Source organism: Drosophila teissieri, chromosome 3L, assembly GCF_016746235.2.
Source record: "Drosophila teissieri strain GT53w chromosome 3L, Prin_Dtei_1.1, whole genome shotgun sequence".
In the NCBI taxonomy this organism is placed as follows: domain Eukaryota; kingdom Metazoa; phylum Arthropoda; class Insecta; order Diptera; family Drosophilidae; genus Drosophila; species Drosophila teissieri.
Window position 1 is genome coordinate 14,147,572 of NC_053031.1, and position 14,807 is coordinate 14,162,378.

Here is a 14,807-nt window from a genome sequence, read left to right on the forward strand (position 1 = left end):
GATAACTTTTTGTATACGAAAACGGAATCAAAATGGTTTGGATTTAGTTCTTATTTGATTTGGGATTCGTTTGGGTTTAGTAGGGCATTGGATTGGTATAAGGCACTGGCATTAGATCTGCGAGAAATGAAACTCGTTGATTTGTTGAAAACACAAAATTGCATTTATTTCTATATACTCCCAACATCAACCAACACCGAACTCCAGATATGTGTCTACTCATCGTATGTATAGCATAGTTGAGTACCAATATGCACATACTTATGTATATGCTTGTATAGATGTATGTATATGTAACGATCAATATAGCTGCTGCAATTCGTACTATTGAGAACGGATCTATAGATAGGATAAATCATGGAACCAAACGATGTAGAGCACATCAACTACAGTCAACAACCTTGGTATCAAATGTGAAATAATATTACCATCGAGTAAGTAATTTACATTTGATCTACACATTTTCGATTATTGTATTCAGTTGAAACGCCTCTGTAGAAAAATTCGTAAGTCGTAAATTAAAATTGACTATGCACATCGAGCAATCGGAATATGCGTTAAGATCTCTATTCCTACAAAGAACCGAACATCTCCTTCCAGGCTTAATTTGTCTTACTTTGATCTATTAACACTTTTGATTTATTTCGTGGCGATGGCTTAACGTAATTATTGATTTAGCTAGAACAATCTGGCATATTCCGATCATTATCAATTATCATATCAATTATGATATATCAATTATCAATTATCATCGTGAGTACAATTTACAAGAAACTACCGTTGTATAAACCGATTTTGTATAAATTCATATTGCGTATATGTTATCAGTACTATCTCACACTAACGATAAACACTAGACTAATTTAAGCTAATCAATTCATGTTGATCTACATAAGTGAAAAGCCAAGTGGTATATCAATTCTTCAGCAGCAATTCAAATCGGGCTTCACACTATTTCGAACCCCCTACACTTGGCCTTGTATAACTTCTACAAAAAATGTATGACAATATACACACACGTATAAAATGTTTCGATTTGCTCCGCTACGCATTATAATACACACAAAGGCTGTCTAGCTTGGGAACTCACTTATCGCCTAATATTACACCTAAGCTTAGACTACAGCTTGACTACAACACGTTTGACGTTCAATTTGAATTAATTTTAAGTAGCAACGGGGGGGCTCCTACGGCAACTCCTTGCCTACTACGCAAATTAGATGAGAAATCTTCGATTACTTACGACCTAATTTACAACTCGGGCCTACTTATGCACTAACTTTAAAGGGCCTCAGTCGAAGAGCTGCAGGGCCCGTGGTATCCATTCGAGCTGCCTGGCGACGATTGGGAGGCAGCTGCCCTCAAAGCTGCCCCGGCTCCGGAGGAACTCGCTCCTCCTGCTTGCGCCTGAGGCTGTATGAACTGCTTGAGGGTGGCTTCCAGCCTGGGAGGATACTGTGGATAAGGGTTGGTTAATATATGTTCCCAACTTATGCTTGTTCCAACTCACCTCCTGGTTTTCATCCAGCGACGGCAGCAGCTCGTCCAGTGAGTTGGGCGTTAGGGGACTGGGCGTGGCCATGGTGACGCGACTGAGGGCGCCGTGTTGCATCAACGCCTCGCCGATGACAATCTGCGGCTTGTTCTGGGTGAGATGCTGCTGCTGCTGCAGGCGGGCCAGTCGCAGCTTCATCTCCTGGCGGATCTCCTTCTGCTGCGTCTCCTTCTCGAAGCGCATCATGCTGTAGCTGCGCACCGAGGAGCTGGTGCTGTGCACCGACGCTAGACTTGGTCTTCGAGAACCTACAAAACGAGGCAACCAAAACAAAGTACAGGTGTCAGCCAGGTGCGAATCGTTGTGGGACATTCGGATGGGGTTGCTGTATTAAAAACTGAGTGAGTATCGGAGCGTTTTTGGTTAGAAGAAACGGCGTGGTAGAGATAGATAGTAATTTAGATATGAGAAAGAAAGGCGACAGCGATGCAAAGCCACAGCGAAAGATCATTCCGATGCGATTGAAAGGCAAGCTAAGCGAGTGCGATTAGTTATAGACTCCTAAGCTGCTTACTTTTCCAAAATGTATTATTTTTATCCTAAGCTGAATGTAATTGGAACCTAACTAGTACTTTAAATAGGAACTTTAAAATCTTGTCGGTTACAGCTTTCATTCCACTAAGAAAGCATATGTATAACTTTAAAATCATTTTAAAAATTTAATCTATTAGTTGCATATGTATTTCAACTAAGTGTCTATAGACCATTTACAAAATTGTAGCAACAAAAATGTATTCTCTTCTGACATATGTACACATGTAACTAACCCTCGAGACTAAATTACGTATACGACAAGTGGTACCAACGTTTTGACCTTTTTCCTACATCTAGTCCCAAAACGTTGGGCAACAATTCGCTAAACTTGCCAAGGAGCTTGCAACTGGACTATAGGATAAGAATGAAGACAAACAGGAACTTCATACACGAAAAGTTTCTTTCAAAATGATGTCATCTTTAGTTGAAAAATTCAAGGCGCACAGGAAGAAAAGTAGAAGACGTAGAAGAAGAGCAAGAAGCGCAGGACATTCACATATAGACTTGCGGGATTAACATATATGGAAGAAAATTTTCATATCGTTTATCGATTTGTGTGTGTGTGTGTGTGTTTCTGAGTGTGTGTTTGTGTGTGTAGGGCTTTGAGGACTCAACCGAATAAGTTCAGGCAAAGGTCAGCCGGAGGTTGAGTGACGTGGAAAATCCTGCCGGCAGACAAGTATCCTTTGCTGCCGGCAGGATGCATGCAGTTGCAAGTGTGTGCGTGTGTTCTTGTGTCTATGTGAGAGAGTGGTATAATTTTTTGTAATTTGCAATAGTTGAATATATTAGCTAGAAAATCGTGTGGGGTTATGCTATATTACATTGTTTCGTGTGTAAGTTTGGATAGATTTTCTATGAACATAGTCACCGCCATATTGCTTCAATATCATCTTGTCGAAATGTATTACTCATCATCCTTAGAATCCGTGATTTTTTAACAACAATTCCTTTACATAAGTTATTTGTTTAATACGTAACTTTAATTAGTTTTGTGGCTTTGTGCGCGTGTATTGCGTTGTGTTCGTGTGTGTGTGTGAGTTTGTGTGTCTTGTTAACGATAGAAAAAGTAAAACAATTTAACAACTTGGTATTTGGAAACAGAGGGAGCTCGGAAGCACATTTAACATCGATCATCAAGAAACGCAAAATTTGTTTTTTAGCTTATCGTTTTTAACTAGACAGAGTTGTCAATTTAAACACTAATTAGACAAGCAGGGGGATAGGGATAACCAACGCCAATGTACACAAATTAAGTTTCAACTGTAAATAAACTGAGCTGAATTAACGATACATGATTACGTGAATAACTCAATTTGCGCGCTTTAATTATGGCAGATGAGACATGATTTTATTACGAATTCTGATAACTATGCAGGGGAGGAAATTCATTTCAACAATGTAAATGAGCCACAAAGTATTCCGGAGTCGAGTATTTCCGGGTCATGAACAATAAAACATGTAATCAAATTCCATTCGCCGAATTTTTCTCTTCCAATTGAATTACAGATTCCCATGCTTTTTAACTGAAAGAAAATTATGGACATGAGTCCTTAATTTGCATTTTGCTCGTATATTAAAGAGATAAATACGTGTGAGGCCATCTTTGCGAAATGCGAAATTTCTGATAGAACAAAGATTTCAGCGTACGACATATTTCCAATTATGTATCTAACTTTTTTCACAGAATAGATGGTTATAGATGGTAAATATAAAGTAAGGATTCAAATATACGGCAGTCTATTGTCTGTATTTTTTGTAACAATTATGTATTTAACAATTTAACACTAAAGACTGAAAAATCTAGAGTTCAGGGAAAGATAAATGAAAACACAAACTAAGGGCTAGCACAGACTTGGAAATCGAACTCTAACCAGGAGAGGATGCAACCATTGAACAGATACGAGTAGCATATAGTTCACTTTGTTGTGACTTTTTGTTGTGATGTGGAAGTGTTTCTATTTCTCGGGTGGACATGGACATGGCGACACGGAATGCAGATGGGTATGTGGATGTGGATGGGGATGAGCAGACCACACGATCGTACAAATGGATGTGGGATGACTGATGCTTGAGTTGATTTACCGCAAATCGTGGCGTTTCACTCGCCGGCGTGGGCAGTGCGCCAATTTGCAGGTGATGCAGCTCGGCGCCAGTGGCGAATCCGCCGCTGGAGTCGCCGCCATTGGTGTCGGCATCGTAGCCGTAACCACCAACCACACCGACATGGCCGTAGCCGTAGCCGTAGCCACCAACACCACCTCCACCATCACCTCCACCACCTCCACCAGCACCACCAGCACCACCACCACCAGTAACAATATCTGGATAAGCCGGATCGCTATCGGCATGGGCAATGGCATGGGCATGGACATGGGCATGGGCATCGTGTGCATGAGGAACTGTTGTGCTGGGTTCTATGCTATGCGGACCGCACTCATCGTCCTCATCCTCAGTGCCCCCAAAATTCTCAATGCCATTCATGCCCAACAATGTCCTAAATCTATCCTGATTCCTCGACCTCGCCGGCGACAGCTCGAAGCTGAGCAGATGCCGCTGGTGGTTCAGTTGCTTCTGCAGGTGGCGGTTCATCGAGAGTGTGCTCTCGCAGCTGCGGCACCCACTCCCACTACCAGTTCCACCGCCACCGCCACCACCATCATCCAGGTCGTCCCGCGAATGCTGGCTGCAGCCCGCTCCGGATGTGTGCCGCGACGAGGCCCGGGAATTCTGTTTGGACACCGCCGCTATGTGACACGATATGAGCAATATGGCGGCCGATCTAGCCGCACCTGTTCGTGACGTCGACACCAGGATGCCCTTCGAGCCGCCGCTTCCAGACGCCCCTCCTCCGCCGGCCCCGCCTCCGGCCACGCCTCCACCGCCACCCCCGCCCAGTCCGCCGGCCGAGGCGCGTCGGTTGCCATAGGAGCCAATCGATCCCGTCGACCGGATGCTGGAACGCGACGACGGACGCGCCGAGTGAACGGTAAGCGGTATCCCTGAAATCAAGGCCATACATTTATGAGTAAGCTGGCTGTCAGTACAAACTTCAAGCTAACCAAAGAAATAATCAAAGAAGTGGTAATTTAGAAAATGAAGAAATCTGACTATAACTAATAACTTAATACAATTGTTCTATGTCAGTTTATAAGAAATATGTGGGTTAAGTATGGATTGCTAAGCTATTTCATTTCGAAGTAACAGAAATCTGTATAGTTGTTCTATAATATTTAGTTTACTAAAAGATATTGCAGTGAGAATTGAAGTACTACTACAACTTGTTTGTGATTTTTGTTCAATTGTTCTAAGAACTCACCTGTATCGCTGGAGTAGAGAATGGGCGGCGGAATGCTGGCATCTCCGTAGTTTCGATGCCGCGGATACTTCGTCTTGCTGAACAGATGCAGCACCATGCAGATGAGCCCGGCCAGAACCGCGATGCCCGTGGAGACGCCCAGCAAGGTGGGCAGATCCGAACTCAGTTCGCTGAGGTCTATAGAAATAAAATGGCCTTTGTTAAAAGTTATTATTTAAACAATATATAACTACTTTAGTATTAAAATGTTTATCAACAAATCTAGAATAGCAAATATGCATACATACAAACCACCTTTTGCGAGATCTGACTGTATAAAACTGTATTATCATTTCAGCAAAAGATTCAATATAAATATATCGGTAATTTTAAGTGACCATACAAGATTGTAATTAATGTAGTTTTTCCTTAAGTAGACATTGATTTTATATTTACGCAATGAAAAACATTAAACCATGGACCTACGCAAACATTCGTTTAATTGGTATAACAATTTTAGGCAACAGTGGCAAATGGTACTTATACTTTCTGGCGCTCAAAAGTATGTTGATAAAATATTGATATTTAAGTTACTTATTTTCGTAAAAAACAACATTACCTGGAGTGCAAAAGACACGGCGCGTCGGCTTCACGTAGCTGACTGAGTGAAATCCGCTGGCACACTGGCACATCGCATTGTGCCGCACCTGAACACAAAGGGAGTTCTCGTCGTTGTAGATGCAGGTCTCGTCGTAGAAACACTGATCGCCCAGTTTTTTAGCTATTAACAAAAAATTAATCAATATATATATTTATAATCTATATGGTGAGTAGCAACATCTTACGTTTGGCGCAACCCTTTATCAGTCCAAGTTGCACTGGGTAGTTGCGTTCGCAGCTGCAGGTCTGCGAATCCTTGTCGCAGGATACGTGCAGCAGCTTGACGTCACACTTCAGCTCGTTGCACGGCGCTCCAATATATTTCCCCTTAGCTGCAATGCGCAAAACCAATTTGCATTAACAATTAAGCCTGCTTCAAAAGAATGCAAGTTAAATGAATGCCAGGCCATCAAAATGGCCAAAAGCATGGCGCACAGTTTAAGGCCTTGTTGAGCTTCAGACTGGGGTTTATAAATGTAGGCCATTTGTTAAAGCAGCAATATCTGAATATGCCTCTTTATTGGTAATTAAAAGCAAATTGTGTTTAAAAAATGTGTGTATGTATATGGATGTGTATGCAGTTATCTGCCACTAATGAATGGAAATATAATATTTCACAGTGTAATACAAGCAGAGAACCAAAATTATAAATTTAATTATAAATATTTAAGCACCTCTCAGAAATGGACCAAAAATGTCCAAAAGCAAGGTTCAGAGTGTTTGCCCAATCTTCTTAAAATACAATAATATAGAATTGCAGATTAACAACACAAATTACCAAAATTTGTCCAAAATAAATTTGGTGTCAGCACTAGGAGCAATATGCATATAATAAATGTTATTATCAGCTTGCGGTTGGCATGCAAGCTGCTTATATCAATTGCATTAAAATCAAAATATTATCCACTTTCGCCTCCATGTTTTCAATTGCATTAAAATCAAAATATTATCCACTTTCGCCTCCATGTTTCCTCACTATGGCCAACCACCTATGAACTATGGGCCACCAGCGTGTGCTTTGGTGTTTTGTGATTCCTGCATCATGGCCAAGATAAAATGGATGGGACCGTGAATCATACTGTTGCAACTGCTGCTGCGGCTGATGCGGCAGATGCGGTGCCAGGTGGACAGGACGTGCCAAAAATAAAAGTTGAACAACAAAACAACTGAGGAAGGACCTCGCCGAATGGCGAGTGGATGTTGTGCAATTTATGGCTCTCATGATCTCGGCGGTTTTTGGGGCTTGGGACTCCGCAGCCGCGCAAAGGTCAATGCAAACTAACGAAACGCAGACTCGGCCAAGTGCATTATCAACACAACTTCCATTTATTTCGGGTTGCAAGTGCTGCAGCCACAAATATTCATTTACGAAATGGGATTATACAAAGCGCACAGCGCACAGATAAGTTTTCGCAGCAAGTACTTGTATTTAAGGACTTAATTAAGTAACTGGCATGTATATATTTGGACGGAAATTAAAGCTGAGGAATTGGGATCGAATATGTAGTTGGAAAAGTACAAAACAGAAATTTTGTGTATCATTTTAATTGGAAGTTGTGCAAGGCATATAAAAAAGAATACATATATCGTTTGGGCTCTCTTTATAGTTATCTGTTTTATAATTTCTCAAGAGCTTTAAAATAGTTTTGGAACTTAATATATTTAAATATTGTAAGTTTTGAAGGCGAACCCACCTGACTTATTATTTAGCAAGGCCTCCAATTCGTCGACGTCGTCCGGATAACTGCCATAGTCGTCATCATCAGGCACATTGGCGGCATCACGCTTCCGCGTGCGCTTCTCGAGTTGCTCCGGCTGCTGCTGCTGCTGCGGTGCTCCAGGTGCATCCAGGTCCGCCGTGCCGGAGATGTTCAGCAGGGTCGGGATGGCAGCCGTGTCGGAGGACGAGGCCAGGACAGAGGCGGACACGGAGGCGTGGAGCAGCAGGAGGCAGCCGTAGAGGAGCACGGCCTGGCCCAGTTGCATGGCCATCAAGTGGCAGCCGTGTGGATGCAGCTGCTGTTGTTGATGCTGATGTTGTTGTGGCTGCAGTTGCAGTTGCAATCGCAGCGCCATCAGCTGCAGTCGCCGCAGTAGACAAGGCAACGTTAACTTCGCCATTTTGTCATTTTCGCACCGGCTGCCGCTTCTCAACACATTCGCAATTGTTTGAGAACTTTCGCCATTTGGCCAAGAAGTTTCCGTTTGCGTCGTTAGCAGTTTCGGCTTATGTTTTAGTTTCGCAGCTCGAGTTTCGTTTTTCGTTTGCGTTTCCGCTGGCTTAGTGGTTTATGGCTTGCTTGGACAAATTGGCCAAACCCTGATGCACATTACGTATACGTCATGGCGCACATTACGTATACGCCGCCGGCCGCTGTTGTTGCTGCTGTTGCTGGTGGTGATGGTGATGGTGGTGCTTGTGCTTGTGGCTGTGGTCGTACTGCTGCTGATGAGGATGTTTAGCCTTGTCCCGCCTGCCGTTGTCGAGTGGCCAACTAGCTAGCTGCCTGCCCTGCATGATAATTTTATATAATTTGCCCCCGCTGCCACAAATCGGCTCGAGTGGCGCTTGTTTTTGTTGGTTTTACTTCTGCCGTTTCAGTTGCGGTTGCGGTTGGGGTTGGGGTGGTGGTCAGCAGCGTCATCATCTTCGAGTGACCCACTAATGTGTGTTGCATGTGCAGCACCTCCGTCTGCCGCCGCCTTCTAGTCGGGTATTAATTCCATGCAAACTGCAGATTTATGGCACGAACTTTGCGAATCTGGGTTGGTCCTCTTTCGGTCTGCCGTGGCTCGTTATCCCGAGCTGAAATTGCACGGAAAAAGGTCAAACATATAAATTTGTGCTTTCACTAAAATAACCATAAATAATATGTGTAGTGCGTGCAATCACATTAAATAATCACGTAGATTACGCGTTTGAAAACGTTTTCTGAACGTGAACCCATTTTGAATGCGTGCAGATAAAATGGATCTAAACCAGTATTTATTTCTTTATAGCCGACAAACATTTTTCTGTTTTATTTCATGAAATAAAACTAAATTTATTTACTCGATTTATATGAAGTCTTGACAGGTGAAAAGGGGTTAATATTATTACCTACAGCATCTAAAGTAAATTTAAAATGAAGAAAACATTCCCACAGCTGGCCCAAAGTAAACGAAGTGATGTATGTTTACTTATATACATATTTCATAATATTTACTTTTGATTCGTGTAAAACGAGATTCGAATACTAGGTGTGTATATAAACCAGAGGATTTAGCTTTCTTGGTTTAGATCACGAAATCCCCCAAAACGAAAATGAAACTTCTTCTGCTTCTGGCAGTGGCCGTCTTCATAGCCCACGTGGCTGTGGCCCAGACAACTGAATCCTCTGACGATGAAGACTATTCCTACGACTACGATGATGACAGCGATACTACAGATGACTCCGAGGACAGCTCTTCAGACTCTGGAGACAGCACTGCAGACTATGGAGACAGTACGGGCAGCAGCACGGACGTCGATAGTGGCAACAGCTCTGAGGACGACTACGGTTCCGATGACGACTATGCGGCTTCTAGCGAAGCTACTGAAGCACCAACTGCCGCTCCAGTAGCCAAGAAGATTAAGAGGGCTGGTGCCAGGAAAAACAACAAGAACAAGAAGAACAAGGCAGCTGTTAAACGTCGCAGTGCCCCCGCTGCCAAGAAAAATAATAGGAAGAAAGTGGCTAAGAAGCGAACACCTGTTGCCGCCGGCAAGAAGCGGACAAATGTCAACAAACGCAGGCACTCTAGATAAATCCAGTTTATGTGATCTTAGCTACAAATTATAAAGAATAAAAGTTATACAAAATACAAAGCAACTTGTTTCCATGCCCAAAAATTATCTTCTTTCGAATCATTAGGGTTTGTAATTTATAATGATTTATATTATTATATATTATTTATTTTTAATAAAACTAGATTCTCACATAAATTCTTTAAAAAATTTAACAAAAAAATGAAATTTTTAATTAGGTGAGTCTTGCTTTTTTCCATTTGTATATTTAAAACTTTTACATTTTATATTTTTAAGCAATACGTATAGTTTTCAAGACTCATTAGAGAACATGTTTTAGGATACTTTATAGTCGACTAATGCGTCATTCACCTTTTTTTATTAATTGCAACCATAAACAAATTACTCAAAGCTCCAGATAAAACATTTGTGAACGGAATAACCTTGGCTCTTTTTTATATAAAAGAGTTTATATTACTTTTTCCTAGTCTAACACGAAATATAATTTCTTAGGTTCAACATATTTCAACCGAAAAATGTTAAACAAATACAAGTAGCACACACAGCTGTTCTAAGCCACCGAAAATTAAGACGATGAATTAAAAAACCAATATTGGCATTGCACAGATGTACATAGAAATAAATGTAAAAAAGCTTTATATATTTATAAATTTCTTCGGAGCAGGGAAAACTATAAATACCCAGTGTTGAAGACTTTTAACCTCAGAAGTTAATACCTAAGGTTACCTATCTGTTCGTTGACTCTATAGACAAAATGAGGCTGCTGTTGTTTTTTGGCCTGGCCATATTGGTGGCCTTCGTAGCGGGTGCTGATGATGATGAATATTACGACGAAAGCGATGAATATTCCGACTATGGTGACGACTCCAGTACAGAGAGCGGAAGCTCAGAAGATGACGCAGCTAGCTCGTCGGAGGACAGCTCCTCTGCCGAAGCTTCCGATAGCTCTGGGACTGGCACAGGTAGCTCTTCAGAAAGTTCTGGTGGCAGTTCCTCCGCCGAATCGACATCAACTGCCACTCCAACCAAGGCAAAAAGAGCCAGGAAAGCCGCAGCCCGCAGGAATAGACGGCGCAGGCGCACCACCACCGCTGCCCCCAAACGCAAGGTAGTGGCAGCCGCACCCGCCAAGAAGCAAACACCTGTTGCCCAAAAGAAGAAGACACCTGTGGCAGCCAAGAAGAAGGCCAATACCGCCGCCAACAAACGCAAGCGCACAGGCTAAGCAGCTCTCAAAAAGGATAAATCAGTCATAATCATTAAATGTTCTTACATCTGACTTTTAAGAGGACTTGAAGATTCCTCGTAGAATCTACATGATTTTGGGCATATGGTTGGGCATGTGGTTCTCAGTACATATAAACCATAAATAAAACAAAGATTAAGACGTATCATTCTACATTAAAATTATTCATTTATATCCTTTCTGACTGGCTTACCTTGAAACTGAATTATAGCGTTAAAGGATTTTTATTGTATATCAAAAATATATGTACATCAGTGATTCTCAGCTCTTGTGTTATAGATGGTTAAATCGATTTTTTGAACTATCTTGCTTTTGGGAATGAAACCAATCTTTTCTAACCGTTTCTCTACATTTAAAAATCGAAAGCAAAACTGAGTACACTCATTTTATAAAAATAAAGAACTTGTCTTCGTTTAGATAGAAGCTCAAATCTTCCGCAGCTAACAGGTAAAAATTGTTCTACTGGCTAAGTATAAGATGTGAACTTGAGCCAATTTTTAGTCAGCTGCATTGTGCTGCATATTTTTAGGATCTCACATTTACATTTCCAAGCACTTTGGCGCATTGTGTTTCTATTTAGAACAAAGCCAATAGCACCTATAAATAGTAATTATGCCCTCATACATGTAGACATAAATGCACAGGGACACTTAATTACTGATGCGCACAGGCGACAATTGTTTAATGGCGAAAGGATAACAAAAAGCGAGGAGGCGGAGTAGCGCCATCGGCTGCCACAATGGGTCCATTGTTTTCGATTTCAATGCCGACATTCTGGCAGTGGCACTGCCAACAGAAATCCCGTGTATCCAGTGCACTGCGGCCCAGATGAAAGCCACTCCGCATCCAAGTGCTTGTGTTTGCCCGAGAGATATCCAATCTTCCACTGTGTTGGTGGCGGGAAAGCACACGTCCACAGACACAACCACCCACACACAGTTGTTTCCTCTTGTGGCACCCGCTGTGCCGCTTAGTGAGCCAAGTGTGGCAACAATCTGAATCATCGTTTTAGTTTCCCTCCTACAACCCGACTACCAGATCGGCAGGGCTAATGGGTTCGCCGGGAATCTTAGGTAGGAAGGACCAGAATCAATATCTTACCAGGAAATGGTTGAGAAATATCGAAAATTATCTGTATCTACTAGATACACCAAATGTGTATTTATTCATAAATAAGAAACAGTGGGTACAGATGATACTCGGTGTATGTTTTTGGAATGGAAAATTATTTTAAATTGGAAGAGTAATTAGATGTATTTCAATCACAATTCATATTTTATGATATTTCACAGCTTTAAGTGTGAATTTTATAAGTAACTTATTTTCATTGTCGCCTTTGCCGATACCAAATCGCCCAACTCAGGAGACTGCTACAGGGTATTACACCACACTAATACCATTTGCAATTGTAAACGATGGGCTGACGTAGAATCAAAGAGGAGGTGGGGCCGGGGGATAAGGCTGCTGTAATATCTGCGGCTGATGCCTTAAGAGGAAAATGCGATAATGTGCGCTAAACAATGAACAGTGCAGAAATGGCATAAAAATAGCCAGAAGTGGGATATGAAGTGGGACGCAGCGGCGGGAATTATAATGGAATATGTGTTTGCCTCCCAGGATGATAACGGCCAGGATGATGGCGGTCGGTGGTGTTGGTCTTGTTAGCACTTACAATGATGTGGTGATGATGGCAAGTGCCCGATATATGCAGATTGTAGGTGTGGCTGCTGACGTTGATGGGCACCTTTGAGCAGCAGATCGTCACATTTTAGATACTGCTTTTGACATTTACGTGTTTTGCAATGCAAATTTGAAGGGGCACGGACTTGTGCTCAGTGAATTGGAAAGCTTAAACGAATCCGATTAAAGTCTTAATGTCCTTGTTTTCGAAATATGGGTAATATTTAGAGAGTTTCTTTTTTATAAACATTTTTATCGGAATTGGGTGAATATATTTCTTCTAAGTTGATTTCTTTAGCAATACTTAACGCATATATCAATCCTTTAAGAATCTACCGTTGCTCACTTTTTTGATAACAATCTTACCCGCCCAACAAAGACATAAACTTCCTCCTTGTGGATGTATAATTTGAAAAACAATTTGCATTTCCTCGAGGGCAATTTATTTTCCATTCCTTCGGTGCGGCAAAAAGTGGCAGAGAGCAGGGAAACTAAAAGTTTCCGCACTCCCAAGAAATTTTCTCTAACAAGGCATTTAGTTGGCAAACAAAAATACGTGCATATTTCTAACCCGACGGTGGGCAGAATGTTTATGTAATTACCGACACGTTCATAAGCGATGGGGTTTTTGTCCGCAGGACAAGGGGCAAAGGACCCGAGGAAAGTGAGCGAGTAACTAGCAAAGAGCAGAGCAATTTATGTAAGTGCGAGATATTTTTATGTCTCGGCGAACCATTAAAATGTGCATAATGCAATCCCTTCCAGCACTTTGCATATACATTTTTACCGGCTGAGGCAAAAAGTGGCATAGCGGAAATGCAAGTCCAATAACAAGCGCAGCCGAGAACGAAAGGGATTGGCAGGAGCTTAGTGGACATTGCATACACTGCTAGAAAGGGGGCTACGAATTTAATTTTCTGTAATATTTGCTAATATTTTGTAATATTTATTCTTGAAAATTCCTGACAGAAGAAGTCATTAGATAAGGTAACATTAAATCCTAATTATATAGTTCATTATGCATTATTATACTCGCATTCCTTTTGTATCCTTAATCCTTTTTCACGTAGCCCAAAATAGCTTATTTTTCGAGTGCCCACACTTGCAATGCCAATGTGAATGAACGCACATCCTACTGCGTCTGTGTGTGTGTGTGTGTCCTAGGGTATACGAGAGGTTGGAAGGGAGAGGGACAGCGTTACAGTAACGGTAACGGAAGCAACGAACGCAAACATCATCCTGCATTCTGCATCGCCGAAGCTTGCCCCTTTCTCTGCCTCTCTCCCTTACCGAGAAGAGAAAGTCGGAGAGAGCGGGAGAGCGGTGCGCCTGCCCCTAGAGAGTAGCGGTATATAGAGCTTTGCGGAAACTGCACTCGTGTGCGTGTGTGTGGGGGTCCTACTTTTAGGCACTGATAAAGGCAAATTTACATACGCCGAAATGCCCCTCTGCCCCAAGACTCCCGCCCACTTGGTTTCGGCCACGGCTTTTGGCTTCTTATGTGTCGCCGATGCCGATGCCGTTTAAAATGTAGGTTACACACAGCGAAAGAGGACCCGCAGACGCACACAAATCACATTCACACAAAAACATTCGCACACATTCAGAGCGAGAGAGAGAGTGAGAGAGTGGCGCACACATGCACGTGTATACGTACATGCAATATATTTTAGCACTTTCCGTTTTCCCTTCGGAACGTGTCCTGCTAAGGTAATAAAAGTTTTACAATTTTTTGGTTACATACACACACACACCTATCCATGTGTGTGCGTGTGTGTGTTTGGCTTTTGTCTTTCACTGGGCTCCCAAGTCAGCTGGGCCTTACAGATTTTGATTCCCACAAATTCAAAGTTACGGACTCCGTGACCCGTAAAAGTATGCAACAAAAACGAACTATTCGCCAGCTTTGCGAGAGATTAAAACGTGAGGAAATTAAAACGCGTTTTTGGCAAACTTTAGAGAAGCGATCATAAATAAGAAATAGTTTCACCTTTCAGTTTGTTTCCATGACTTTTTTTAATAAATGGTATCTAAAAACTACACACAA

At 42.0% G+C, this 14,807-nt stretch overlaps 2 protein-coding genes across 4 annotated transcripts; one reads left to right on the forward strand and one right to left on the reverse strand.

The window, feature by feature from the left end:
• Positions 1-202: 202 nt before the first annotated feature.
• LOC122617013 lies at positions 203-8,168 on the reverse strand. 3 transcript variants are annotated; one of them, XM_043792650.1, is made up of 7 exons: positions 7,742-8,168; positions 6,233-6,379; positions 6,007-6,168; positions 5,409-5,585; positions 4,882-5,091; positions 1,511-1,803; positions 203-1,455 (listed from the first exon to the last, which is right to left on the reverse strand). In XM_043792650.1, the coding sequence occupies exons 1-7, from the start codon at positions 8,166-8,168 to the stop codon at positions 1,282-1,284; spliced, it is 1,590 nt and encodes a 529-aa protein (XP_043648585.1). In that variant the 3' UTR covers positions 203-1,281. The 3 variants fall into 3 exon arrangements, with proteins under 3 accessions (XP_043648585.1, XP_043648584.1, XP_043648583.1); XM_043792649.1 differs by lacking the exon at positions 203-1,455 and having other exon boundaries at positions 1,689-1,803; positions 4,175-5,091; XM_043792648.1 differs by lacking the exons at positions 203-1,455; positions 1,511-1,803 and having other exon boundaries at positions 3,959-5,091.
• A 1,100-nt stretch (positions 8,169-9,268) lies between these two features.
• LOC122617924 (pre-intermoult gene 1 protein-like) lies at positions 9,269-11,059 on the forward strand. The gene is made up of 2 exons (XM_043793984.1): positions 9,269-9,780; positions 10,997-11,059. The coding sequence occupies exons 1-2, from the start codon at positions 9,352-9,354 to the stop codon at positions 11,057-11,059; spliced, it is 492 nt and encodes a 163-aa protein (XP_043649919.1). The 5' UTR covers positions 9,269-9,351.
• The last annotated feature ends 3,748 nt before the right edge of the window (positions 11,060-14,807 follow it).